At 43.2% G+C, this 27,342-nt stretch overlaps 6 protein-coding genes across 6 annotated transcripts in view; 2 read left to right on the forward strand and 4 right to left on the reverse strand.

Annotated features, from left to right (window-relative positions):
* The window catches only part of ada (adenosine deaminase), a 333,413-nt gene that overhangs the window by 146,709 nt on the left and 159,362 nt on the right, over positions 1-27,342 (reverse strand). The window lies entirely within an intron of this gene.
* On the forward strand, positions 1,906-5,013 carry LOC117449498 (tubulin alpha-1B chain-like). The gene is made up of 4 exons (XM_034087216.2): positions 1,906-2,013; positions 3,154-3,376; positions 3,467-3,615; positions 3,719-5,013. Exons 1-4 carry the CDS (start codon positions 2,011-2,013, stop codon positions 4,697-4,699), a joined length of 1,356 nt encoding a protein of 451 aa, XP_033943107.1. The 5' UTR covers positions 1,906-2,010; the 3' UTR covers positions 4,700-5,013.
* On the reverse strand, positions 9,888-12,786 carry LOC139432824 (tubulin alpha-1B chain-like). Its single transcript, XM_034087212.2, has 4 exons — positions 12,696-12,786; positions 11,343-11,565; positions 11,092-11,240; positions 9,888-11,009 (listed from the first exon to the last, which is right to left on the reverse strand). Exons 1-4 carry the CDS (start codon positions 12,696-12,698, stop codon positions 10,029-10,031), a joined length of 1,356 nt encoding a protein of 451 aa, XP_033943103.1. The 5' UTR covers positions 12,699-12,786; the 3' UTR covers positions 9,888-10,028.
* LOC117449495 (tubulin alpha-1B chain) lies at positions 13,073-15,991 on the forward strand. Its single transcript, XM_034087211.2, has 4 exons — positions 13,073-13,182; positions 14,165-14,387; positions 14,485-14,633; positions 14,736-15,991. Exons 1-4 carry the CDS (start codon positions 13,180-13,182, stop codon positions 15,714-15,716), a joined length of 1,356 nt encoding a protein of 451 aa, XP_033943102.1. The 5' UTR covers positions 13,073-13,179; the 3' UTR covers positions 15,717-15,991.
* On the reverse strand, positions 17,041-21,404 carry LOC139432851 (tubulin alpha chain-like). Its single transcript, XM_034087215.2, has 4 exons — positions 21,308-21,404; positions 20,022-20,244; positions 19,783-19,931; positions 17,041-18,071 (listed from the first exon to the last, which is right to left on the reverse strand). The coding sequence occupies exons 1-4, from the start codon at positions 21,308-21,310 to the stop codon at positions 17,094-17,096; spliced, it is 1,353 nt and encodes a 450-aa protein (XP_033943106.2). The 5' UTR covers positions 21,311-21,404; the 3' UTR covers positions 17,041-17,093.
* Positions 22,829-25,944, reverse strand: LOC117449499 (tubulin alpha chain-like). Its single transcript, XM_034087217.2, has 4 exons — positions 25,834-25,944; positions 24,646-24,868; positions 24,398-24,546; positions 22,829-23,881 (listed from the first exon to the last, which is right to left on the reverse strand). The coding sequence occupies exons 1-4, from the start codon at positions 25,834-25,836 to the stop codon at positions 22,904-22,906; spliced, it is 1,353 nt and encodes a 450-aa protein (XP_033943108.1). The 5' UTR covers positions 25,837-25,944; the 3' UTR covers positions 22,829-22,903.

Below are 27,342 nucleotides of genomic sequence, written 5' to 3' on the forward strand. Positions count from 1 at the left end.
TATGATGCAGTACCAAAAATGGCCACCCTGTGCCTCAGTTGACCAGAAAAATACCAGGATCCATTGAATCCAAAATCCAGATTTAGGTACAGCAGCACGAGAATAGAACACATCACAATCAAATACATTAAGGTCATTAGTACATTCAAGAAGTCTTAGTGCTCTCATATTGACCACAGAATAATACGGAAAAAGCCCAAAAATGTGTAATTAGACGCTGCAGTTACTTCATTATTTCATAAATCTCCTCAGCTGACTCAATGCCTTACAAATCTCAGAAGTGACATCGACTTGAGGGCATTATGTAAAAAAATACTCAAAAATGCAATGACTTTAAAAAATGAGTAGATGCCATGTAATTAATGTAATACCTTCAGAAAAATATCTTATATCTTTGACCATCTGATTATTATTTTCCCTATTGCAGCAATCTCTATAAAGCAAAATCTGCTTTTTTAGGCCACCTCACATTAAAGAGGTTTCATGTCTGGGTCTGGGACAACTGTTGTCATAGAGATCCTTTTGTTATTGGCAACCAAGCAGCTTTACTGTCTGGCACTTCTCTTTTATTTAGGTGTTTTTATGGTCTTTCTAATTGAAGGTTGAATGTTTAACACAAACAGAGCCGCTTCCTGTTACATTTCACGAAGAATGGGGTTTTATATGAACAACCTTGATGTGTGTGAACAAAAGAGCTCCTCCACATTGATGTCATGCCGGCCACACCCTATAATCCTCAACACCATTTTGTTTATATTTCTGCCATGAGTTTTGTGAGAAGAAGGGCTGAGACGAGAGGACATGTGTTTCATTACATATAGACAACATCAGGGTGCAAGCTTTTTGGGGAAATAAGTGGCTGAGGCACCTCACATCCCCCACTGTGGCAGCTGCACTGCAGACTGTTAATGCTGCCATTTAAGCTGGGTCACATGACTGCCGAATAAAGGCGGTCTATGGGGATATTCTGCTGTATCCAGGCAACACCGTTATTCATTTCCCTTGCAACGGTTGAATCTTGGGAGGAGAGATGGGGGATGGGCGCCTGTGGATGTGGCCTACATGACAGGACAGATTGACCTCTTTTGTGTACAGTAGACCGAAAACAAAAGTACATTTTGAATTAAAAAATAAACACACACCCATGTTTTTACATTTGTGGAAATATTGACTGTATGATGATTAATGGGTATGGAAATTAGCTTAGAGAGGACACTATTGCACATTAAACAAACATGTCTTAAACCAAAGGTTGTCTGGATTTTATATGTTAATAATAACACATTATACCAGCAATCCCAATCTGTGTGTTGGATTTGTATAGCTTTGCAGTGTGGAAAGAAATCATACATTTGAAACATAAACAGATGGTAAGAGGCGTAATTTAAGTGTTCGGTGAGCTGACTGACTGATTGTACTGGCAGGTGTTTGGACATCAGTTGTTTGTATTATGCATGAGGCACAAGAGGAAAGAACAAAATCAATGTGACTTTAGTAAAAAGTGTGATGTATTCTCAAAATGCAGACTCCATTGGATTATATTCTAATCTGTAGTGTGTACACAAAAATCTAATTCTAAAGTATCTAATCTAGTATATTATTTTACAAGTTGTTTTCTATGTGATTCTGCATGGATTTTTTTTATTATATGGAAGTGCCAGCAAACACTGGGCTGTATGTCAGAAAATGTGTGGTACTCCCTTGCACAAAGTGAAGCAGCATTTTCCTCCTCGCAGTAACCGGCGCCATGCTTGCCGGGTGTGGTCTGGGAGGCGGGCTATGTGGCGAGACAGGCGCTCGTCTAATAGAAAGCCACGGATAGAATCGAGAGTCTGACTGACAGGTCGTTGACCAATGGCTGCACCGAGGTCACCGACGCAGGCTTTGCCCCTATATTTAACCGCTGTCCATCTCTTATGCGCCATTATCTCTTACAACGACCCCATAACTGTCGTATTGTAAGATTTTCTGTGCAGGAACTTCAATCCTCCACCGCGACTACAGAACAAAATGGTAAGAACATTTCAAAATAAATGCCAGGCTTTTTAAGGTATGCCAGAGGGAAGTAATGGTAGGCTATACATTTCGTTTTTGATATTTAATTCTCCCTACAAACCGATATCAAACCAACGAAACGTGCACGTTTATAAAAGTGTGAAAAGGCTCGAGGTGTGAAAAAAGTATTTTTCTCTTAAACAAGTAATTTCTAGCGAATTATTTAATATGAGGTTTGGTGAAGGGAGGTGCTTTGCATGGGGGTACAGACAGCTAACGTTACGCGACGGGCCAACTGAACAAAAGAGGTTTTCATCTGACTGCTATGTGGACAGAATGAATAATGAAGTCTGCTGTGTTGGTTCCAATTCTAGCCCCTGTCAGCACTACGCTACTCGTTACAGGGTAATATAGCCTCGTGTACGTGATCTGCAGTCTTCAGATGTCCCACACCCAGAGAAAGCCTGTCCATACAGCGAAAATGTATTAAGTGGACGTTACTGTTATCGCCATTAATTGGTTGTTGGTTGGCATATTACTTAAACTGCACCATGTAAAGTGTCCCCTTTTCCATAACCCAGAACAATTTGTACAACAGCTACTTAATTATAATGTTTATTTAATCCAAATTCCATTATGTGTCTGTATTGTATTGATATATATTCCTGTAGCTTGTAAGACTGTATATTGTACTCAATTTATTCAATATTTTTGTGACATTGTGTATTATTCAGATACTGTAGGGATGTCTTTTTTATTGTGAATTTGTATTTGCTTGCAGCTAATGCTATTTTGTATTGTACTTGTATCTTATTGTATCTTATTTTCTTACAAAAATTATTTATTTATTTTATTTTGGGATAAATAGAGTATCTATCTATCTATTAGATTTATTTCGCCTTATTTAACTATTATCTTCATCCTGCCAGCAACTGTATTCTCAAGAATATAGCTGTGATATTTATTTTGAACTATAGTAAAACTATTTCTGTTTGCCCACTTTGTTTCCCATTATACCATGTCTAAAACAATGCACACAAATAACCTTTTTTTTTGTCTGAAAGCAGTTGTGAACCTTTCTTCTTAAAAAAAAGGTGTTCAAATTGCAAGGTTTGAGATTAAGATCTGTAATCCAAATATTCTCTCTCTGCCCAACAGCGTGAGTGCATCTCTATCCACGTCGGTCAGGCTGGAGTCCAGATTGGCAATTCATGCTGGGAGCTTTACTGCCTGGAACATGGGATCCAGCCGGACGGACTGATGCCCAGTGACAAGACGTGTGGAGGAGGAGACGACTCCTTCAACACCTTCTTCAGTGAGACTGGAGCTGGAAAGCACGTCCCCAGAGCAGTTTTTGTGGACCTGGAGCCCACTGTCATCGGTAAACTCTCATTAAATATATATGCCATATATAACTTTCAAGTTTCAAGTCTTTCCCTTTAGTAATTTCTAAACAAATTGTTCTCCATAGATGAGGTGCGCACTGGGATCTACCGCCAGCTGTTCCACCCCGAGCAGCTGATCACTGGCAAGGAGGATGCTGCCAACAACTACGCCCGAGGACACTACACCATCGGCAAGGAGATCATTGACACAGTGCTGGACAGGATCCGCAAACTGGTGGGTAACTTGACGTATAGAGTGGCACATTCCTAAAACAAATTCAAAATATCAAAATTAGTTGTTGAATTTGTATCTCATATTTGTCTCTCTCCATCTCCAGTCTGACCAGTGCACCGGTCTTCAGGGTTTCCTGGTGTTCCACAGCTTCGGCGGGGGCACCGGCTCTGGTTTCACCTCCCTGCTGATGGAGCGTCTGTCCGTCGACTACGGCAAGAAGTCCAAGCTGGAGTTCTCCATCTACCCAGCTCCCCAGGTGTCCACCGCTGTGGTGGAGCCCTACAACGCCATCCTGACCACCCACACCACCCTGGAGCACTCTGACTGTGCCTTCATGGTTGATAACGAGGCTATTTATGATATCTGCCGTAGGAACCTCGATATCGAGCGTCCCTCTTACACCAACCTGAACAGGTTGATCAGTCAGATTGTGTCCTCCATCACTGCCTCCCTTCGCTTTGATGGTGCCCTCAATGTTGACCTGACAGAGTTCCAGACCAACTTGGTGCCCTATCCCCGTATCCACTTCCCTCTGGCCACCTATGCCCCGGTTATCTCTGCAGAGAAAGCGTACCACGAGCAGTTAACCGTGGCAGAAATCACTAATTCCTGCTTCGAGCCAGCCAATCAGTTGGTGAAATGCGACCCACGCCACGGTAAATACATGGCCTGCTGCCTTTTGTATCGTGGTGATGTCGTTCCCAAAGACGTGAACGCTGCCATTGCCACCATCAAAACCAAGCGCTCCATCCAGTTTGTGGACTGGTGCCCCACTGGTTTCAAGGTGGGCATCAACTACCAGCCGCCCACTGTAGTTCCTGGTGGAGACCTGGCCAAGGTCCAGAGGGCTGTGTGCATGCTGAGCAACACCACTGCTATTGCAGAGGCCTGGGCTCGGCTTGACCACAAGTTTGATCTGATGTACGCTAAGCGTGCCTTTGTGCACTGGTATGTGGGTGAGGGTATGGAGGAGGGAGAGTTCTCTGAGGCCAGAGAGGACATGGCCGCTCTGGAGAAAGATTACGAGGAGGTTGGAGTCGACTCCGTTGAGGGTGATGGAGAGGAAGAGGGAGAAGAATTTTAAAGAACGAAAACTTAAGAACTAGTTAAATATCATAATGTTGATTTGTCCTTAAATACATTCCAAAAATAAATGTGGATGTCAATTTGATGTGATAGGAAAGGCCGGGGGGATAAAACCAGGTTGTTAGGTTGGAGTTTACTTGTTCGAGGGTGAGGAAGAGGAGTATTAAAGGGACGTTATGCACTAGTTATTCAGGAAACAATTGCTAATACTTGAAGGCATCTCAAAAAGTAAGTTGTTTTACAACTCAGGTTTGTCTTTTCAGAGCTAGTGATGCAAAATGTTCTGCTCTCTAATAAATGTCTGGAAAAATATGAAGTGGTCTGTGTTTCTTTCTTTTTTTGGTCTAATGTAAATAAATCTTTAATAAGTGTTGTGATTTGTAGTTAAATCTATGATATGATATTTGTATTATGTCTGTCATTATTATATGTAAAGAAACAAGCCCATGAATATATCCTTAACCCAATAAATGATCGTTCGACAGTAACAGCTGCTATGTGTCAGATAGAGACTACAAAATCATTGTATCAGAACATATCTTAAATTAACACTTCAGGTCAGGGTGAGTAATGTATTCGAGAAAAATGCTTTCTTATTTTGTGAAATGCTTGTAACACCCCCACAGCAATCAATACATAAACAGCTCTGACAAAAAAAGGAAAGAGGTCTGTTGAAGATATTCCATTCTGTCATTTAATTTGGCCTTAATTAAAAAATAACTAAATAATGAGTGTTTCATTTACTCTCAAAATATGTCACCAGCATGTGTTCAGGACATAGACTGTATATATAAAGGTTCAGGACCATGCTTTGTATGGCATCATATTACTCATCCTCAGATGTTAGATTTTCTAAAAAGCAATATTAAACGTATGCTTAAAATATGTGCTAAGGTTGACAGCCTCGTTCAGGTTTGTTTTTTAAAAGCGTTTATTAATGTCCTATTTTTAATTGTTATGGTCGAAAGCAGGCCCGGGGTGTAGTGACGCAAAGGGCTGCGACTCCATTTGGCGTCTCTACAGTACCAGTTAAAGGTGCCGTTGTGAGTGGATTGCTACTGTAATCAGGCACGGCAGGGTCGATGGACGAAGGCCTTTATAGGTCCCTTATTATACTGTTTTTCATCAATATATTATAGGTCTCAGATATATACAAACATGTCTCTACGTGTTTGGCTCCAAATACCAAACAGATTGTGCATTGTCGCATCCCATAAACCCCTCTGTTTCAGCCCTGTTTCAAAAGTGCTGATTGAAAATAAGGAGCCACTCCCCACGCCCCTCTGATGCCCCTTTCACACCAGCGCCTTTTCAGCTCCGGCTCGGAGCTAGAGCCTGAAAAGCGCCGGGTTTGTCAGTTCACACCGGAGCTGCGCCGGCTCTTAGCTCCGGAATCCGCTTCATTTCCAGCTCCAAAGAATTGTCGGTCCAGAGGCAAGAGCTTTGGAGCTAAGAGGTGACGTCGCTTACGTCTCTCTCACGTCGAGGTGTGCAGGAAACTAAACCCACCTCCCATGGGTCGACTGTCATGCCTGCCTACAAGCAGTAGTGCCTATAAACACACTTTATAAAGTCAGGCAACACTAACCAGGCTTCGTGTGATTCTGTTTATTTGTGCCTTACTTTGACCATCCATTCACTGTTATCGATCATTGTGGAGAGAGGCAGACGTGTTGTTTTGTATTATTGCAGCTTTCGGATGCAAGTAGTCAGTTTAGCTTCGGTTGCTATGCCAACATCACCCGTTTTATACCAGAGAAACTTTCATAACAGCGTTGTGATACCAAACAGTGTCAATTCAGACTGACACACATTCACTTAGGCTAAGGGGAACTGGGGATATGCATCAGCTGCTTGTGTGAGTCGGATAGTGAATGCTTTAGAGCGGCCGCTGCAGTGCGAGCTAACCGGGAGCTAACGGGAGAATACACTCCCGTGGAAGAGCAGCACTGCAGCGGTCGGTAAATGCTGCAGAAACACATTAATAAACAATGAACCACGGCACTCTGGAGAAAAGTATAAGGTTGGAGAAGTCGTTATTCAATTTATTCTGGCTTCGTGTGATTAAAAGCAACACGATCATCGACCCGGCGCAGTTGTTGTTGTTGTTGTTGTGAGCTGCCGTAATGGCTGCCGTTGGGGGGCAAATCAGCGATGTAAACGGTGACGTCATGACGCAGCAGGGGCAGCTCTGGAGCGCCAGTGGGCGGTGTGTACAGAGCGGGAGCTGAAAAGGGAAACCGGAGCTGAACCAGAAAAGCTCCCGCTCGGAGCTATAAACTGAAAAGCGCTGGTGTGAAAGCCGCATGAGAGATATCTTTTTTCCTGAAACGTTCAGAATATCTTTACACAGAGGGGACACATGTTTATGTATAAAAGCATGAAAAAGTGGATTTTGCATAATAGGTGACCCTTAAAGTTCAGATCCTGGCTTTCCGCTCCTTTACTCAGCAGAATGGGGGTTGGTATCCTCGGGAATATTGGCAGGGATATTGGCAGTTCTGGCACCCGAGCTGGGAGGGTGTAGTGGTCGTATTCATCCCATAACAGTTAGAATAAAGGGTTGCCGAATGAGAGGCACTGCACGGCCATCTTTATTTTTTAAACTAGCCTAAGTCTTGGTTTGGTTATTGTGCTGTGGGTGGAAGTCAGATCAACAACACTGCAATATTCCAAGAGGTTAAACAAAGCAATGTCTCAGGGGAGATGCAGAACACTTGGTGACACGTGAGCATACTTGCCAAATAGCCGCGTTCACACTGCGGTACTTTTCCCACAAAGGTTCATGCGAACTTAGTTCATGATCGCGTTCACACCAAAAAGAGCCGGTACTAAAAGTAGTTCATGCGAACCTTTTTACCCCCTCGAAAGTCCCTGCAAGAAAGCAGGAGCCGCGTTCACACTGCGGTACTTTTCCCACAAAGGTTCATGCGAACTTAGTTCATGCGAACTCTTTAGTTCGCATGAACTAAGTACAGATCGCGTTCACACCAGAAAAAGTCCCTGAGGGTGGATTAGGCAAATGAAGCCGCTGACGTCACTTCTTCTTCTTCTTCTGCTTTGGGTTTACTGGCAGGCCGCAAATCACTTCACGGCGTATACTGCCGCCCAAAGTCCCCGGCCGGAAGTCCCCGGAGTTGGGGACTGGCTTCAGTAGAAGCTGCTGGGAGTCCCAGCAGCTTCTACTGAAGCCTTCCGAGTAAATCGCCAGAATGCCGACACCTCCTCATCTCCACCGCTCCCATGTTTTATTTTGTGTTGCCATAATAAAATTAAAATAATAATGCTAATGCGAGGATAATAAAATGGCGGCTTCACAAAACTTTTTGGGAGTTTTACGGGGCGTGGTTTGCAATCCGCCCAGCCAATCAGGAATATAGCTATTTTCTCAAAAAAGAGCCCCTCGAAAGTCCCTGCTCTCTAGCAGGGACTTTCGAGGGGATTAAAAGGTTTGCATGAACTACTTTTAGTACCGGCTCTTTTTGGTGTGAACGCGATCATGAACTAAGTTCGCATGAACCTTTGTGGGAAAAGTACCGCAGTGTGAACGCGGCTAGGGACTTTCGAGCGGCTCTTTTTTGAGAAAAGAGCTATATTCCTGATTGGCTGGGCGAATTGCAAACCACGCCCCGTAAAACTCCCAAAAAGTTTTGTGAAGCCGCCATTTTATTATCCTCGCATTAGCATTATTAGCATTAGCATTAGCCCAGCGCAGAAACGCAGAGAGACTAACTTATGGCAACACAAAATAAAACATGGGAGCGGTGGAGATGAGGAGGTGTCGGCGTTCTGGCGATTTACTCGGAAGGCTTCAGTAGAAGCTGCTGGGACTCCCAGCAGCTTCTACTGAAGCCAGTCCCCAACTCCGGGGACTTTGGGCGGCAGTATACGCCGTGAAGTGGGTTGCGGCCTGCCAGTAAACCCAAAGCAGAAGAAGAAGAAGTGACGTCAGCGGCTTCATTTGCCTAATCCACCCCCAGGGACTTTTTCTGGTGTGAACGCGATCTGTACTTAGTTCATGCGCATGAACTAAGTTCGCATGAACCTTTGTGGGAAAAGTACCGCAGTGTGAACTTTTTGAGACCTCAGAAATCGGGAGCATTTCAACATGCAAAATGGGGGGGGGGGAGCTGTTAGATAAACATTAACATGCTTATTGTTATTGCGGCCTGTAGCACCATCCTTGATGGAGCACATGTGTGGGCTGGACCTGTATTTTACAGGAAAGGAGTGATCAGAGAGTAGAGTAGTTGTCGATTCTGTTTTCTGTGACTATCTTCCTCACCCTCTCAGACTCAGAGACGGGTTACCATGGAAACCAAACAATGGTGTAGCTGTATTAAAGTCCGAGTGGAAACAGTCCTGAGTAAATCTGATTTTGTCAGAAATCGGGAGAAATGCGGGAGAAATATGACCCGGGAGGAAACCGGGAGAGGGCAATGAAATCGGGAGGGTTGGCAAGTATGCACGTGAGTTCAGAGGTTTGTTTAGCAGTTACTAACCCCGGTAATTGAAAGAATTAAGCAACTTTGTAGAAAACTCCCCAACTGAAGGAGGAAGTCTGGTGACAAACTCTAGGAAGATAGAAGTTAAGGTACTATGGCTTTGGCTTTAGGAATGGACCAAAAGTAACAGGAATGCTTGGTGCAATACTTAAGTAAAATGTGAGAAGCTGATGATTACCTTACATGCCAAGGTGATTAGGGACTGTTGACGTTGGAGTGGGCACACATGATCGATAAAAAACACCATACTAGTTTAGTTATAAAGGATTAGGGTGTTGGATAAGGGGGGATTTATTGGCAGAGATAACATTTGATTATAATTATCATCTTTTCAATAATGAATAATCTACTAAGATTAAGAATTGTTGGGTTTTTGTTATCTTAAAATTAGCCCATATCTAGATAGGGATAGGGTTCTTAGGAGTGTGCCATGTTGCAAAACGACACTAATTACTATATGGCCCTGTTGTAACAAAAATAGAAGATTCAGCACAAATAAAATGATCGTATATATTTACCTGGGCTCTAACAGTTTTCAAAGTATAAATTAAACATTGTGTGATGTGTGTATTCTGTAAAACGAATTCCCTTATCTGATCATAATTGGTAAAACTCTAATGTCAATGTTTTTTTTGTATTCTTAAAACAAAAGAAAACAAAGAAAAAACACAGACGACTTAATATGTTGTAGGAAATTTATTAAGAACAGAGTCAAACTGATTTTTCAGGATCGCTAACTCTGAACAGCCGAACTTGTAAGGATAGTTAAACATTCATTTTTAGAATTAATTGTATCATTTTTAACTAATGCCTTTTTGTCCCTTAAAATTCTTCTCCCTCTTCCTCTCCCTCACCCTCAATGGAGTCGACTCCAACCTCCTCGTAATCTTTCTCCAGAGCGGCCATGTCCTCTCTGGCCTCAGAGAACTCTCCCTCCTCCATACCCTCACCCACATACCAGTGCACAAAGGCACGCTTAGCGTACATCAGATCAAACTTGTGGTCAAGCCGAGCCCAGGCCTCTGCAATAGCAGTGGTGTTGCTCAGCATGCACACAGCCCTCTGGACCTTGGCCAGGTCTCCACCAGGAACTACAGTGGGCGGCTGGTAGTTGATGCCCACCTTGAAACCAGTGGGGCACCAGTCCACAAACTGGATGGAGCGCTTGGTTTTGATGGTGGCAATGGCAGCGTTCACGTCTTTGGGAACGACATCACCACGATACAAAAGGCAGCAGGCCATGTATTTACCGTGGCGTGGGTCGCATTTCACCAACTGATTGGCTGGCTCGAAGCAGGAATTAGTGATTTCTGCCACGGTTAACTGCTCGTGGTACGCTTTCTCTGCAGAGATAACCGGGGCATAGGTGGCCAGAGGGAAGTGGATACGGGGATAGGGCACCAAGTTGGTCTGGAACTCTGTCAGATCAACATTGAGGGCACCATCAAAGCGAAGGGAGGCAGTGATGGAGGACACAATCTGACTGATCAACCTGTTCAGGTTGGTGTAAGAGGGACGCTCGATATCGAGGTTCCTACGGCAGATATCATAAATAGCCTCGTTATCAACCATGAAGGCACAGTCAGAGTGCTCCAGGGTGGTGTGGGTGGTCAGGATGGCGTTGTAGGGCTCCACCACAGCGGTGGACACCTGGGGAGCTGGGTAGACTGAGAACTCCAGCTTGGACTTCTTGCCGTAGTCGACGGACAGACGCTCCATCAGCAGGGAGGTGAAACCAGAGCCGGTGCCCCCGCCGAAGCTGTGGAACACCAGGAAACCCTGAAGACCGGTGCACTGGTCAGCCTGGAAACAGAGGGAGACAAATATGAGATACAAATTCGAATTTGTTTTAGGAATGTGCCACTCTTTACGTCAAGTTACCCACCAGTTTGCGGATCCTGTCCAGCACTGTGTCAATGATCTCCTTGCCGATGGTGTAGTGTCCTCGGGCGTAGTTGTTGGCAGCATCCTCCTTGCCAGTGATCAGCTGCTCAGGGTGGAACAGCTGGCGGTAGATCCCAGTGCGCACCTCATCTATGGAGAATAAGCAACAATTATAGGAGTGTTTGACTGACTGGTTAAAAACCTACACATGGCAGCAACTATGATAGTTTATCATATTTAATGAGAGTTTACCGATGACAGTGGGCTCCAGGTCCACAAAAACTGCTCTGGGGACGTGCTTTCCAGCTCCAGTCTCACTGAAGAAGGTGTTGAAGGAGTCGTCTCCTCCTCCACACGTCTTGTCACTGGGCATCTGTCCGTCCGGCTGGATCCCATGTTCCAGGCAGTAAAGCTCCCAGCATGAATTGCCAATCTGGACTCCAGCCTGACCGACGTGGATAGAGATGCACTCACGCTGTTGGGCAGAGAGAGAAGATTTGAATTACAGAATGTATTCAACTTGAAACATACCTTAAAAAATGAAACTTTACAACTGCTTTCATTTTTGGAACACTGTAAATGCCTAACACTTCATTGTGATGTTGTCAGGTAGCCTTTAAACATGAGCTGCAAAATGGCGGTGCATCACAAACCGTTTCAATTAATTATCCACACCATGCCTGAAAAAGCCTTTAAAATTACAATTTTGTATAATATGAAATCCGTTTGAGCTTCAGTTTATAATTCATTTCAGAGTAACACATTGTAATGTTTGCCACTTGCTGACCCCCAGTACAGTGTTTCCAAACTCGTACACCCTTGCCTACATTTCATCTTGTGTTCAACCCTTTGTAATTCACCCAACTGCTCCTTCAATGAAAATCACTTGCATGTCTCCCCCTTAATACAAACGCATTTAAACAAGACATGTACACTTATTGTCAGTGAATATATTAATATTAAGACTCACTTCTAGTAGTTTCAACATCTTTTGTGAAGAGCATTTAAGAGACACTTGAACTTGCTTGTCTTTCATAAGCTTTGGTAGTTTTAGGGGCAGGAACATTGTGTGTAAATATATAGCAATCCCTAATCTATCAACGCACCCCCTGCAATCTCTTCAAGTAGGCTACCCGTAGGGGTTCTCGTCGTACCCACGGTTAGGAACCACCTATAGGACCTTGTATAAAATGTGCAAAATTACCGCGAGAGAAAGAGACGCGATGATTTAGATCACGTGTGTTTAAATCATCCACTGAGAATAAAAGCCTCCCATTCATTTACAATTGACACTAATTAATTATTTTAGATCTGTTTTTATTTCTAAAGGAGGGATGTATAATTTAAAAAACACGCTTAACTATAATATAAAAGCTAAATAATTACTACAAAGCTAGTCAAGCTGAGTGTAGGATGCACTACAGAAATACATTTGCATACATTTCTATTATGCGTGTATTCCTTTTTGTTGTCTCGAAGCAGCCATATTAGCAATGCACAACCCTAATTACCTACAGTGGAGCAGAGGATGGCGACAGGTACATCTATACGTTAAACCCTCTTCTATTCACAGACATTACATAAATAATAAATATAAATTCTTACCATGATTGCTTGTCAATATTATGCAATGTAATGAGACAAGCCGGAGGAGTGTACTCGTCTGAGGGGTGCAGTATCTGAGGCTGATATGGTGATGCACCAAACTAAATACTCTGCCTCTGCAGGAGAACAGGTGAATTGCGCCAACAAATGAAAACCCCTCCTTTTTCTGCCGCAGTAACTATTTCAGATCCAGACAGCAACCTGAGATTCTGTAACTCTGACATGAGTTTGGGACATTTGAAAATGTTCTGATTATTTGTCTCTGAGGTTTATTCTCCATTACAGGGATGCATGTCATCTTATTTGCTTTGGGTGTGAAATGGTTACTGCGGCAGAAAGAGGAGGAGTTTTTATGTGGCGCACTTCACCTGCTCTCCGATAGAGGCAGAGTGTGAGTGGTCCATTTAGCAGCAGATCATTCTCAGACTCGGACACACACTCTTCAGGCTTGTCGTATTACATTGCATAATAAAGACGAGCAATCATGGTGAGCATCATTTCTAGATATTTTATGTTCAATGTTAATAGTTGAGAGTGCATGTAAAGAAGAGTAAAGGATTTTAATCGTAACATATTCATATGACGTCATCCTTTCTTCCCCTTTGCTGTCGTGGGTGATGGCTGGATATTGTGCGATAGTCAATATGGCTGCTGCTATGCAAATGATTAGCTGTCTTTCAATGCTTGATGAAAATGTAGCCTCATGCCTTTTTGCAGTGCAAGCCAATATCTATTCCTGAGCTTCACTAGATTTGTAAATATACTATTACTAGTTTGTAACCTTGATTTTAAGACCTTTTTTCCTTTTAAGCTTTTATTAAAAATATAATTGAATGCACCTTGCTCTAAATATGTTTTTATGTTGTTTGTTAACTTATACATCCCAGTGAAATTATGATGTGGATGAAATATAGAATATCTCTGTTAAATATTTTTTCTGTACACATATATGAAAATGAATGGGAGACCTCCATTTCCAGTGGATGAGTGCGCCCTTTCTTTTCTTTTTTTTAAACGGACAGCACTCTGCAACATGTCTGACCTACATAATCCTCTCTCTTTCAATCATTCTGCATGCAATACACCTGTTTCATGTGGAAGCAGGGACAATTTTAAAATGCATTTGGTCCTGTAAAATAAATTGTAGACTGAACCTCAAAACAGAGATGCTTTCACAGGAATAGTAAATGCTTGTCATGCAGTGGGGAGAATGAATCGAAACAGGCTCTGGTGCGCTGCCATTTTGAAGTTTGCTATCAGACAAAAAAACGTTCTATTGTTGAATAACTTGGCTGTCTGGTTTGAATGACCCACTTGTAAGAAGTCTAGCTACATCACTTATGTGTGTGGCTCTTTTAATAAAAAATTAAAGCAGTTGTGAACATTTCCTCTTAAAAAAAATATTTTTAAGTGCAAGGTTTGAGGTTAAATAAGATCTGTAATCCAAATCTTCTTTTTCTGCCCCCCAGCGTGAATGCATCTCTATCCACGTCGGTCAGGCTGGAGTCCAGATTGGCAATGCCTGCTGGGAGCTTTACTGCCTGGAACATGGGATCCAGCCGGACGGACGGATGCCCAGTGACAAGACGATTGGAGGAGGAGACGACTCCTTCAACACCTTCTTCAGTGAGACTGGAGCTGGAAAGCACGTCCCCAGAGCAGTTTTTGTGGACCTGGAGCCCACTGTCATCGGTAAGTGTCATCACCTGTGGCTGACATTTTATGTAAGCAAGTTGAAAGTCTACATTGTAAGCCACAAATGACTCCATGGCTGTTTTTGTCTCTTCAGATGAGGTGCGCACTGGGATCTACCGCCAGCTGTTCCACCCTGAGCAGCTGATCACTGGCAAGGAGGATGCTGCCAACAACTACGCCCGAGGACACTACACCATCGGCAAGGAGATCATTGACACAGTGCTGGACAGGATCCGCAAACTGGTGGGTATATTCAGAACCAAAGGGATTTAATCCTAATATTGATTTCAAATTACATTGCATAACTGTTCCCAAGGTGATGTTTGTCTCTCCCTTTGTTTTCAGTCTGACCAGTGCACCGGTCTTCAGGGTTTCCTGGTGTTCCACAGCTTCGGCGGGGGCACCGGCTCTGGTTTCACCTCCCTGCTGATGGAGCGTCTGTCCGTCGACTACGGCAAGAAGTCCAAGCTGGAGTTCTCCATCTACCCAGCTCCCCAGGTGTCCACCGCTGTGGTGGAGCCCTACAACGCCATCCTGACCACCCACACCACCCTGGAGCACTCTGACTGTGCCTTCATGGTTGATAACGAGGCTATTTATGATATCTGCCGTAGAAACCTCGATATCGAGCGTCCCTCTTACACCAACCTCAACAGGTTGATCAGTCAGATTGTGTCCTCCATCACTGCCTCCCTTCGCTTTGATGGTGCCCTCAATGTTGATCTGACAGAGTTCCAGACCAACTTGGTGCCCTATCCCCGTATCCACTTCCCTCTGGCCACCTATGCCCCTGTTATCTCTGCAGAGAAAGCGTACCACGAGCAGTTAACCGTGGCAGAAATCACTAATTCCTGCTTCGAGCCAGCCAATCAGTTGGTGAAATGCGACCCACGCCACGGTAAATACATGGCCTGCTGCCTTTTGTATCGTGGTGATGTCGTTCCCAAAGACGTGAACGCTGCCATTGCCACCATCAAAACCAAGCGCTCCATCCAGTTTGTGGACTGGTGCCCCACTGGTTTCAAGGTGGGCATCAACTACCAGCCGCCCACTGTAGTTCCTGGTGGAGACCTGGCCAAGGTCCAGAGGGCTGTGTGCATGCTGAGCAACACCACTGCTATTGCAGAGGCCTGGGCTCGGCTTGACCACAAGTTTGATCTGATGTACGCTAAGCGTGCCTTTGTGCACTGGTATGTGGGTGAGGGTATGGAGGAGGGAGAGTTCTCTGAGGCCAGAGAGGACATGGCCGCTCTGGAGAAAGATTACGAGGAGGTTGGAGTCGACTCTATTGAGGGTGAGGGAGAGGAAGAGGGAGAAGAATTTTAAGGGACAAAAAGGCATTAGTTAAACATGATACAATTAATTCTAAAAATGAATGTTTAACTATCCTTACAAGTTCGGACATTGAGGGAGAGGAAGAGGGAGAGGAATAGGTCCAATAAGAAAAACCCCTTGAAAGCTTAATTCCTTACCAATACGCTGAAGCCCAAAATATTGCCTTTGTACTAGAAATGTAACGTGTTTCTATTCCAAATGTGTCACTGTAGTTGCAAAAAAACAATTGGATGGTTTATGGAGTGTAAATAAACTTGGGAAAAGTACTTGTGTCTGTTTTGTTTTTCATATTTTCACAGTTTTAGGTTGTGTCTTTCAAAAACATGTTGCAATATTACAAGTTGTGTCTACTGCCGCCTTGCAAACATTTAAATGCTGCAAATCTATTTCTTTTTTTTGTACTAATTGTGTGCTATGCATTTAACTGCATCATAGCTTTGTGCCATTTGATTTTTCGATCAAATTCAGAATAAAGCATTCATGGTCACCAACAAGGTACTGCCGACCAATAGAGAGACTTGTATTTATATCAAGATTCCCCTAAATTCATATACGCCACCAGTGATCTCCGTTTAATTCAGAGACACAATGGTGAGATGTGTTCAAATACTTATTTAATGGTTTGCAATTTAAGATGCGATAACGGTCTTAAAAACAGTGTTGAAGTGAAAGGCTCTTCAAAAGTCATGATTTCCAGTTACCTGGAGACCCCTAGTGGTAGTTTCCTGTGAGAAAAAACGGTCAAAAGTAGGTGTGGTAGCTGGGTCTGCAAGAAGATATTGCTCAACTCCAGTATTCAATATCGTTTTGGGATTTAGGCTTCATATGTCGATTCGCAACACAGGGTTGCCAAACAAAATTCAGTTGCAGCCCACTTCCTTTATGCTACAGAGGAAAAATACAAAATAGTTTGACATTTGAGCATCATTATATTAAATGTATTCTAAAATACACCATTTATGTATAGTTAATATACACAAGTTTACTTGTTTTATCTGATAAACTCAACCTTTAGATTGAAATAGACTGAGATTAACTGTTCTAATTGCATAAAGATGACTTTACATCAAGATGTATTTCTGTCCCAGTTGTATTCATATTTATGTAAAACATATCTAAACAAACACGAGGTGAACTGAAAAACATGGCTTGAATGCATTTGAATCTATTATGTGATATGACTACCAGAGATTGCAGAATGCTTTAAGCATAAGTGCCAACTACAGAAACAAAATAGAAACTGCTCTATTAAAAAAGAATGTCCCAACAGTACATGTGCCCTGTGGAGTGGTGTGAAAAGGACAGCAAACAATAGTACAGTCAATAAACAATCTTTATTTTTTCGGGTTCATTAAAAGCATACATAATTTAATACTCCTCTCCGTCCTCATCGTTATCTCCCTGACTATCAGCTCCAACCTCCTCGTAATCTTTCTCCAGAGCGGCCATGTCCTCTCTGGCCTCAGAGAACTCTCCCTCCTCCATACCCTCACCCACATACCAGTGCACAAAGGCACGCTTAGCGTACATCAGATCAAACTTGTGGTCAAGCCGAGCCCAGGCCTCTGCAATAGCAGTGGTGTTGCTCAGCATGCACACAGCCCTCTGGACCTTGGCCAGGTCTCCACCAGGAACTACAGTGGGCGGCTGGTAGTTGATGCCCACCTTGAAACCAGTGGGGCACCAGTCCACAAACTGGATGGAGGGCTTGGTTTTGATGGTGGCAATGGCAGCGTTCACGTCTTTGGGAACGACATCACCACGATACAAAAGGCAGCAGGCCATGTATTTACCGTGGCGTGGGTCGCACTTCACCAACTGATTGGCTGGCTCGAAGCAGGAATTAGTGATTTCTGACACGGTTAACTGCTCGTGGTACGCTTTCTCTGCAGAGATAACAGGGGCATAGGTGGCCAGAGGGAAGTGGATACGGGGATAGGGCACCAAGTTGGTCTGGAACTCTGTCAGATCAACATTGAGGGCACCATCAAAGCGAAGGGAGGCAGTGATGGAGGACACAATCTGACTGATCAACCTGTTGAGGTTGGTGTAAGAGGGACGCTCGATATCGAGGTTCCTACGGCAGATATCATAAATAGCCTCGTTATCAACCATGAAGGCACAGTCAGAGTGCTCCAGGGTGGTGTGGGTGGTCAGGATGGCGTTGTAGGGCTCCACCACAGCGGTGGACACCTGGGGAGCTGGGTAGACGGAGAACTCCAGTTTGGACTTCTTGCCGTAGTCGACGGACAGACGCTCCATCAGCAGGGAGGTGAAACCAGAGCCGGTGCCCCCGCCGAAGCTGTGGAACACCAGGAAACCCTGAAGACCGGTGCACTGGTCGGACTGAAACAAAAAGGAGAGAGACAATCACCACAACAGGTTGGAGAAAAAAAATCTGCCACTTCCTTATAGAGCCCCTCCAACACACGAACACGCACACGACTAATGAGGGCACGAGATCAGTTTGTGCCCCGATGGAAGGCTGACAGGCAGGTAGGCATGGGCGGCGCCAGGATTTTTGTACTGCAGTAGCTTAGCAGTTGCTATATGACAGCACGCCGTTGCTAGTTAATTTTCAAAATAAAACAAACAATACCAGTGGGCCAAGCACGAGCCTGTTCATATTGTAGCGTTCACCGCTATTCAAGATCATTCAAGCCTTCAATGTCGAAAACGTTCTCTTTATTTACAGAACCAATCAATAGTGTAACATTCATGACTTTCACTTAACACACACCGGAAAACGCACACACATCCACACCTGGAAGGGGCGGTCTCTCCCTAACTCCCACCAACAACATTGCCTAAATAACGCACTTTTCCTCCTCTCTGGCCTCATTCTGTGACTCTCCTCCTCAGTTCTCTTCTCCTCATTCACAATTCCCCGTGTTAGATCTCACTGTCAGCACGCCTCGAACAATGCACCATGTCGGAAAATACAACACATTCTTGATTCATTTAAAATGACCATTTGTAACTGAGAGGAGTGACTGCTCATTTCTGCCGAGATGCTCAAAGGGTGAGACGCTGTGTCTGAGAATCACTGACTAGCAGAATTTGTATATTCTGGAGTGGAGCTCTGCAGAGAGCAGGGTGGAGGAAATAAGGGCAGCGGATCATCACGGTGCGGAGAGGAGCAGCGCTAGTTCCACTGCAGCTCGTGGTAGCAGCTAGCTGGTCCTGCTGCTGCGGGTGCAGCGGGTCAGTTGGCGGGGGCACCTGTTCTTCGTGGTCCCAATCCTCCCGGTTTTCATAGTGAACATCGGGATCCTTGTCGATAGCATGGTTGTCCGTCTGGACCGGCTCCGTTGGAGAACACGGTCGTTTACGCTGACTTGTGACTGTGAGAAATGTTTCCATTTTCGATCTACTGAGAATTAGCCTAGCAACGGCTTAGCAACCCCATTGTTTTGATATGAAAATGTATCATATTTATACACATTCTCGCAGGCTGGGAGAATGTGTATAAATATGATACATTTTCATATCAAAACAATGGAGTTGCTAAGCCGTTGCTAGGCCAATTGTTGGAGTTGCTATAGCAACTCCTAGATACCCCCTGGCGCCGCCCCTGCAGGTAGGCCATCCAGTTACTTTAGCCGGGCCGGCTAAAATGATTGGTCGTGCTTCTTACAGTCCTACAGCTTACACAGATGACATTTTTTTATGGATTTTTTGTCAAAGCACTTCAGATATTCATTGCTGTCGGGATGTTAAGAGCATTCCATGGAATATAACAAAAAGTGTATCTCGAGCCGGTTTCTGAAACTTACCTACCCCCCCTTTAACATGCTTTAGTTATAAACCATGTTATAGTACTGTTTACAAAAAAAGAAACTCACGATTGTATTTTTGTTCCTTTAAAAAGGCCAATTGTAACCAACACAAATAAAAGGTGTACAATGAGATTTTCTGATCTGTTAACACACCCTTTAAGTTTGTTATACCCCCTAGGGTGGGGGTGCATTATCTTTTCTGACAAATTATTGAGAATCAAACAATGTCCTAGCCTTCCAGCCTTATTAGGACGGAACCTTGCTCTAAATATACCCACCAATTTGCGGACCCTGTCCAGCACCACTTCAATGAGCTCCTTGCCGATGGTGTAGTGTCCTCGGGCGTAGTTGTTGGCGGCATCCTCCTTGCCAGTGATCATCTGCTCAGGGTGGAACAGCTGGCGGTAGATCCCAGTGCGAATCTCATCTAAAAAATAGATTAAAATCAGAAATCCCTTCAGGGTTTGCCTTTCTGAAACAAAGAGGAAACCATGACATTTCAATGTATTGAGTTTACCGATGACAGTGGGCTCCAGGTCCACAAAGACTGCTCTGGGGACGTGCTTTCCCGCTCCAGTCTCACTGAAGAAGGTGTTGAAGGAATTGTCTTTGCAACCAAGAGTCTTGTCAGTGGACATCAGTCCGTCCGGCTGGATCCCATGTTCCAGGCAGTAAAGCTCCCAGCATGAATTGCCAATCTGGACTCCAGCCTGACCGATGTGGATGGAGATGCACTCACGCTGGAGGAAAACAGCAATGTGTAAAATGTACAATAAATATCGTCACACGTGTTTCCATGTCTTATAAGACGCTTGAGATCATCACATGTTAAAGTGGGCACAATGTCCGAAGGCATAGAGGGAGGGGGGGGGGGGGGGGGGGGGGGGGGTTTAAGCGTGGGGTTAAAATTAAAGGATCCTTTGTGAAGCACAGATACAACACCATCATGACCGAGTCAGTTGACACATGTATTTACAGCCATGAAAAGGAATCAGTTCATCAAGACAAACACACAACCGATTGTCTGTGCATAAAATATGATAAAGGCAGAAAACGATCTAAAGGCTTTATTGTCATATGCACAGCAGCGTGCTTGTTGCCAATGCAAATCCTAAATCTCAGGCTCCTTTAACACTGAACTTCATGCACAGTATACTTAAGACATAGAAAGATATGAAATAGTGCAATAAAACAAGTGCATGTGAGATATTGATGCAAGTATACAAGAAATAAAACATACAGGCAACCATTTTCGCATGTTGAGATTATATTACATTAAATATCTTTAGAGGGACGTCATGTTTAGTCTACCTACAAGACAGAGCTGTGGTTATATTTTTCCCACACACATGCAGTTTTTAAACCAGTAGTATAATCTGTTAAACTAGATTAAAGTGTCTGATCGTACATTTATTTGGAAACCCAGGGGTGGCAGCAAGGCCCTTTAAAATATGCAGTTAAGCAGGAGTGTGACCAGAATACTTATATACTCAAACTGGGTCATTGTGCACGCAAAGACAGGGAAGGATTTTTTTTTTTTTTAAATGGCCAAAAATGTAATTAAAAAAGCTCCTCTCTCTCTTTTTTAAAAAAATACACAATAACCCTAAATAAATCACATTTAAAAAGTTCGCATACAACTTTGTTAGCAGACCTTTCACTGGAGGCATTGTTAGCTCTTGTTCGAAGTTCTGCAATTAGCTTCTGCCATCAATATAAATTGATTACAATTATAATCCATGACATGTGCTCTATGTGGCTGGTTCAATTTAACACAACACGTTTTAAATGTTCCATACTCACCATGTTTCCTGTTGCTGTGTGTCGAGGGCTGGAAAACAGGATTAAGAGACTGAATTAACTCTCACAGCTGCGCTTCAAGGAGTGCTGCGTGAGATGCTGCTAGTACCCGGTTAGCTATGCGAGGCAATTTATACACAAGTTAAATTACAAGGAGGGGAGAGCAGATGGATCTGATTGGCCGAAATCACAAGAGCTTCCTTCCTATTGGTTAAAGGAAAACCTTGATGTTCTTCGCAGGTGTTACAGATAACATTAACGATGACGCTCGAGGATAACATAGACACGAGTTCTGTCATGCTTTGGAGGGATGGAAAATAATATTCAGGAAAACACAGTTTCCATACCCAACATTTAACTTTAGCGTTACAATTTTGCTTTCTTGTTTCTTTCTTACACTGGTGTCAGCAGTGGGTTTGAGAGTATATCGGACGTCACCTTGGTGATGTGAAATGTCTCTATAATTAGAAGTAGCCTAATAGTCTAAGAAAAGTGGTCGTCCAGACTTTATTGAACCTTCGAGATCATTTTAAATTATGTGTTAAACCATGGTAGAAGAAGAAGAAGAAGAAGAAGAAGAAGAAGAAGAAGAAGAACCTTTATCAATCACCCGAGGGGGAATTTCAGTTTCTGTCGTACACACACGCGTTTGTATACAGGTCATACACAGTACACTTTTTTTAACATGCACATACATATACAAATACACACACAGTTATATGCACACATGGTCACATGCACATGCAGTTGAGAGGTCAGAGCGGAGGCAGCCAGTCTAGCCGGCGCCAGTGAGCAGTTGGGGGTTAGGTGCCTAAGCCTTGCTCAAGGGCACTTCGGCAAGTAAGCCACAGGTAAATGTAAATAGCCAACACATACTTAAATAAACAAATGATTCAGCATATTATGTAAGTAAAAGAAAATAAGATTGCAGGATATTATAAAAATACAAACATTTCGAATTTAGGTTAAAATAATAACCTCAGATTCGCCCATTATATAATATTGAATAATAAAGACTTATGCAATTTTTGTTTGTTATTAAAGTTAAAATGCCACCATATGGATTAATCTATAAACACATATTTCGTCCATTTTACATTGTATTAATAATATGCAATATTTTCCTCTAAATATTGAATCGAATTATGAAATTACAAAAAAAGTAATGTTGTTAAAGTATGTCCTCTTGAGTTAAAATACTTACCTTGGTTGATTTCTAATTTTTAACTATTGGGTACATTTAGGAAAAAGCAGATTGACATTTAAAGGTGAAAATTATATATTGAAATAATCTTATGCAGTAAAAGTAATTTAGAGTATTTTGACAGTGCTAGTTCTGTTGGAAAACATGTCAAACACTTGCCCCACCCCGTCCCCCAAGTGACTAAAATGCGCAAGATCTTTATTATGAAGACATTTTTAGAATGACCTGACCATTTAGTGAATATACTGTTTAAAGTATTTTAGGCAGATTATTAGATTATGAGAGTACAGTGGGTGTGTAAAAAAAGTGCAAACAATACATTCAGTTAAACAGATTTTATTTTCTGAACATTGATAAAAAGGCACAGAGATTAATACATCGGAATGTTTGCCTTTCTAATACTCCTCTCCTTCCTCATCCTCATCTCCCTGACTATCAGCTCCAACCTCCTCGTAATCTTTCTCCAGAGCGGCCATGTCCTCTCTGGCCTCAGAGAACTCTCCCTCCTCCATACCCTCACCCACATACCAGTGCACAAAGGCACGCTTAGCGTACATCAGATCAAACTTGTGGTCAAGCCGAGCCCAGGCCTCTGCAATAGCAGTGGTGTTGCTCAGCATGCACACAGCCCTCTGGACCTTGGCCAGGTCTCCACCAGGAACTACAGTGGGCGGCTGGTAGTTGATGCCCACCTTGAAACCAGTGGGGCACCAGTCCACAAACTGGATGGAGCGCTTGGTTTTGATGGTGGCAATGGCAGCGTTCACGTCTTTGGGAACGACATCACCACGATACAAAAGGCAGCAGGCCATGTATTTACCGTGGCGTGGGTCGCATTTCACCAACTGATTGGCTGGCTCGAAGCAGGAATTAGTGATTTCTGACACGGTTAACTGCTCGTGGTACGCTTTCTCTGCAGAGATGACAGGGGCATAGGTGGCCAGAGGGAAGTGGATACGGGGATAGGGCACCAAGTTGGTCTGGAACTCTGTCAGATCAACATTGAGGGCACCATCAAAGCGAAGGGAGGCAGTGATGGAGGACACAATCTGACTCATCAACCTGTTGAGGTTGGTGTAAGAGGGACGCTCGATATCGAGGTTTCTACGGCAGATATCATAAATAGCCTCGTTATCAACCATGAAGGCACAGTCAGAGTGCTCCAGGGTGGTGTGGGTGGTCAGGATGGCGTTGTAGGGCTCCACCACAGCGGTGGACACCTGGGGAGCTGGGTAGACTGAGAACTCCAGCTTGGACTTCTTGCCGTAGTCGACGGACAGACGCTCCATCAGCAGGGAGGTGAAACCAGAGCCGGTGCCCCCGCCGAAGCTGTGGAACACCAGGAAACCCTGAAGACCGGTGCACTGGTCAGCCTGGAAACAGAGGGAGAGACAATGATCACATGTATGCGTTACACATCTTTTAGACTGACTGAAACAAAGAGAATGAAAAGTACTGAAGTTCAGAGTATAAAGAACGTCTGGAAACACTGTTCAGCTTTTTCCCAGCTGTGTCAGAGACACTGGTATTGTTTTCAGCTGGTGAGTCAGTGTGCGTAATCCTGGCAAAGCTTTTTCAGGCAAAATGTGCCTGAGGGCACTGTAAGAGTTCAACCTACTCAGGACATTCTACAACATTGGTTATTAACTTGGTATAGAGCCAGGGTTTCTCTTTCAGTCACAAGATACAGCTATTGTGTTTGCCGCATATGACTAATCAAAACCATTCCAGATGTGCAGTGTAGGTTAAAATGAAGGCAGAGTTTGAAGATGGGTGCGGTCAGAACAATGGAGCAGGAGTATCCGCTTAAATTCCTTTTATGTGACAACCTTCTTGGCATTAAAACTGATTTATTCAATTTCATATTTTAAAGTTCTGAATATACCCACCAGTTTGCGGATCCTGTCCATCACCAGGTCAATGACCTCCTTGCCGATGGTGTAGTGTCCTCGGGCGTAGTTGTTGGCAGCATCCTCCTTGCCAGTGATCATCTGCTCAGGGTGGAAGAGCTGGCGGTAGATCCCAGTGCGCACCTCATCTATAAAAAGGGGAATATGCATATATTTAAGGGTTTGACTAAGAGGTGGAATAATCTACACCGAATCAGCATTGTTGCTTGTTTGTAGTGAGAGTTTACCGATGACAGTGGGCTCCAGGTCCACAAAAACTGCTCTGGGGACGTGCTTTCCAGCTCCAGTCTCACTGAAGAAGGTGTTGAAGGAGTCGTCTCCTCCTCCAATTGTCTTGTCACTGGGCATCCGTCCGTCCGGCTGGATCCCATGTTCCAGGCAGTAAAGCTCCCAGCAGGCATTGCCAATCTGGACTCCAGCCTGACCGACGTGGATGGAAATACACTCACGCTGTGGAAAAAGGAAGTTGTTATGGCACTATAACTTAATGTATTTTTTTGTTTTAAAGGCGTGGTTGGCTCACACGTGTTAGGAAAAAAAAAAAAAGCCTCCTTTGTTAAGAACCAGAACATCATGACCAAAGTCACCTGATCGAAGTACACATTAAACCTAGGAACAGACAACCCTTTGAGAAAAGGCTATGTATAACAGAGGCTAATTATTCACACATAACCTGAAAGAAAACAGCAGTATTTCCCCTACCAGTGTCTTGGAGGGGCGCCGCGCCCCTCCCCTGAAATTCAAGTTTAAAAAAAAAATATAGCACCAAATTGCAACTAATCTATATCTACTGTCACTTTTCACATTGAATATGTGCTCTTTTATTAAATAAACTAAACACTTTCATTTTAAGTTGTGAGTTTAGTGTTTTTGACCCTAAGAAACACTGATGCATTAATCAATATCAATAATCCACAGCTCCTCTCTCTGCTCCAGAGGATTTTGAAATACCCACCCCGTCAGGCAGCACCCCACCCCCCAAAGCAGTAAACCTAGGGGAAACACTGTTAATAATACTTTTCCTAAAACCAAACCAAATACAGCTCTTGTTCCTTATTTGTAATCATATATATACACATACACACACAACATAACAGTGGGTAAAAGAGGAATGTGTCAGGCTGAAACCACACTATCCTCTGCCAACAAATGGGTCAATGTACAGACAAGAAAACCAAGAACAAACATGAATGTGGACTGTGCCCTGTCAAATTGACACATATTTGACCAATATTACAGTTAAAACGAAAACGTTAATCCAACACGTTAAAGGCTTTTTTAAATATAATTGTAGACAGCAGGCATATGCCACTCCTTAACAGTTAGTTAGTTAGATAACCTAGTTTGGTCGCCGCGTGAATTCACACGTTCATGTACACAATATAAGTTAAGAAAACGTATATTTTCACACTTACCATGTTTGTTTTTTTTAAAGTTGGGAAGTTCTGAGTTTTGATTAAAAAGAGGAAAGAGGAAAAGTTAGCTCTCGCAGCAGGGCATTTATGAGTCCAGTGTGAGAAGCAACTGATGCCTTTTTCTAGGCGGGGTCATTTATACTTTCTCAGCTGGAGGATACGAGACGCCGAATCAGATTGGCCGAACGTCTGGTGAGCTTGATTCCTATTGGTCAAAGAGTGCTGCAGGGACGGTAGAATGGGTACCAAAACCAGGAAATGAGATAGCATTTTATCACGTTTCTGATCATGCTGACCAATGAGGTGTCCGGTCAGCCTGAACCATAGACTGCATAATGGCCTGAACGAGTTGCAGGCAGCAGGCTTTCATTTCTGAGTGAGATTGTTTCTTTTTCTGTCCTCTTTTTCTAAGTGCATATCAGCTTTTAGACATGATGCGCTGATGCTTTGTTTTCACTCTTCAGTGGGCGGGGCCGTCATTTTGGGCAGGATGTGACGTAGTGCTGCTTGCCCTGAAGATGCTCTAAAACTACTTTTTGGTTCAAATAAAACAGGAACATGTGAGTGATGTGTAAACGCAGATGATGGATTGCCCCTGTGTATTCAAATGTAAACAGAAAGCAATCATCAATATAGAGTTGTGGATTCAAAATGTCAGTAGAGGGAAATCATAATATGTGCTGGTCACTCAAATGAAATATAAGGTCATTGCCAGGGGTTATCACTTCAAACTAAGTCCATGGATAGAATAATCCTATTTAAATATATTGGTTGGTTGATGTACAGGAGAAATTATATTATATATATATATACAGTATATATACAACAGAACAATATATATAGCCTACACAGTATATATATATATATATATATACATATATATATATACTGTGTATATATATTGACATTAAATGTGCTTTATTTTGTAAGGTGTTTCTTTGGTTTGAATGGTAAGCTTTCAAAAACACATCATTACACATATACCGGGCTTTGATGAGGATGGATTATGATTACATGGTTTATTAAGCAGCAGTTAAAAGTACTACAAAAAAACTGGACAGAATACAATAGAGAACAATGAGATTACTTTGGGTTCCCTTACCCATACAACTGTACTATTTGGTATGCCAGAAACAGATTAAGTCATTACGCACAACCTACAAGTATGCCCTACTGCATATTGCAGTATGGAAGCCAGCATATGTATATTGCTATTCTGACCCACAATACTTTATCGAACAAGAGGGCAGAGGTAAAGATGCAATGTTGTGATGAAGTAGTGCAGTAGTGCCTCTGGACCTGATAGTGGAGCAACCACCAATTGCAGAATGCCAATTGAAGATTTAATTAAAAATCTTACATGAAATAAATAGTTAAAGTGTCTTATAACTACGCCCTAAAGATACAAGAGAAACTAAAAGGCATATTAAAACAATAATAAACAAGGCTATTTGTCAGAGTCAGTTATAACGAATTATAAAAGGAGGGTTTTACTATTTCCTGCCGTGA

This window comes from Pseudochaenichthys georgianus, chromosome 7 (genome assembly GCF_902827115.2).
Source record: "Pseudochaenichthys georgianus chromosome 7, fPseGeo1.2, whole genome shotgun sequence".
Taxonomy (NCBI): domain Eukaryota; kingdom Metazoa; phylum Chordata; class Actinopteri; order Perciformes; family Channichthyidae; genus Pseudochaenichthys; species Pseudochaenichthys georgianus.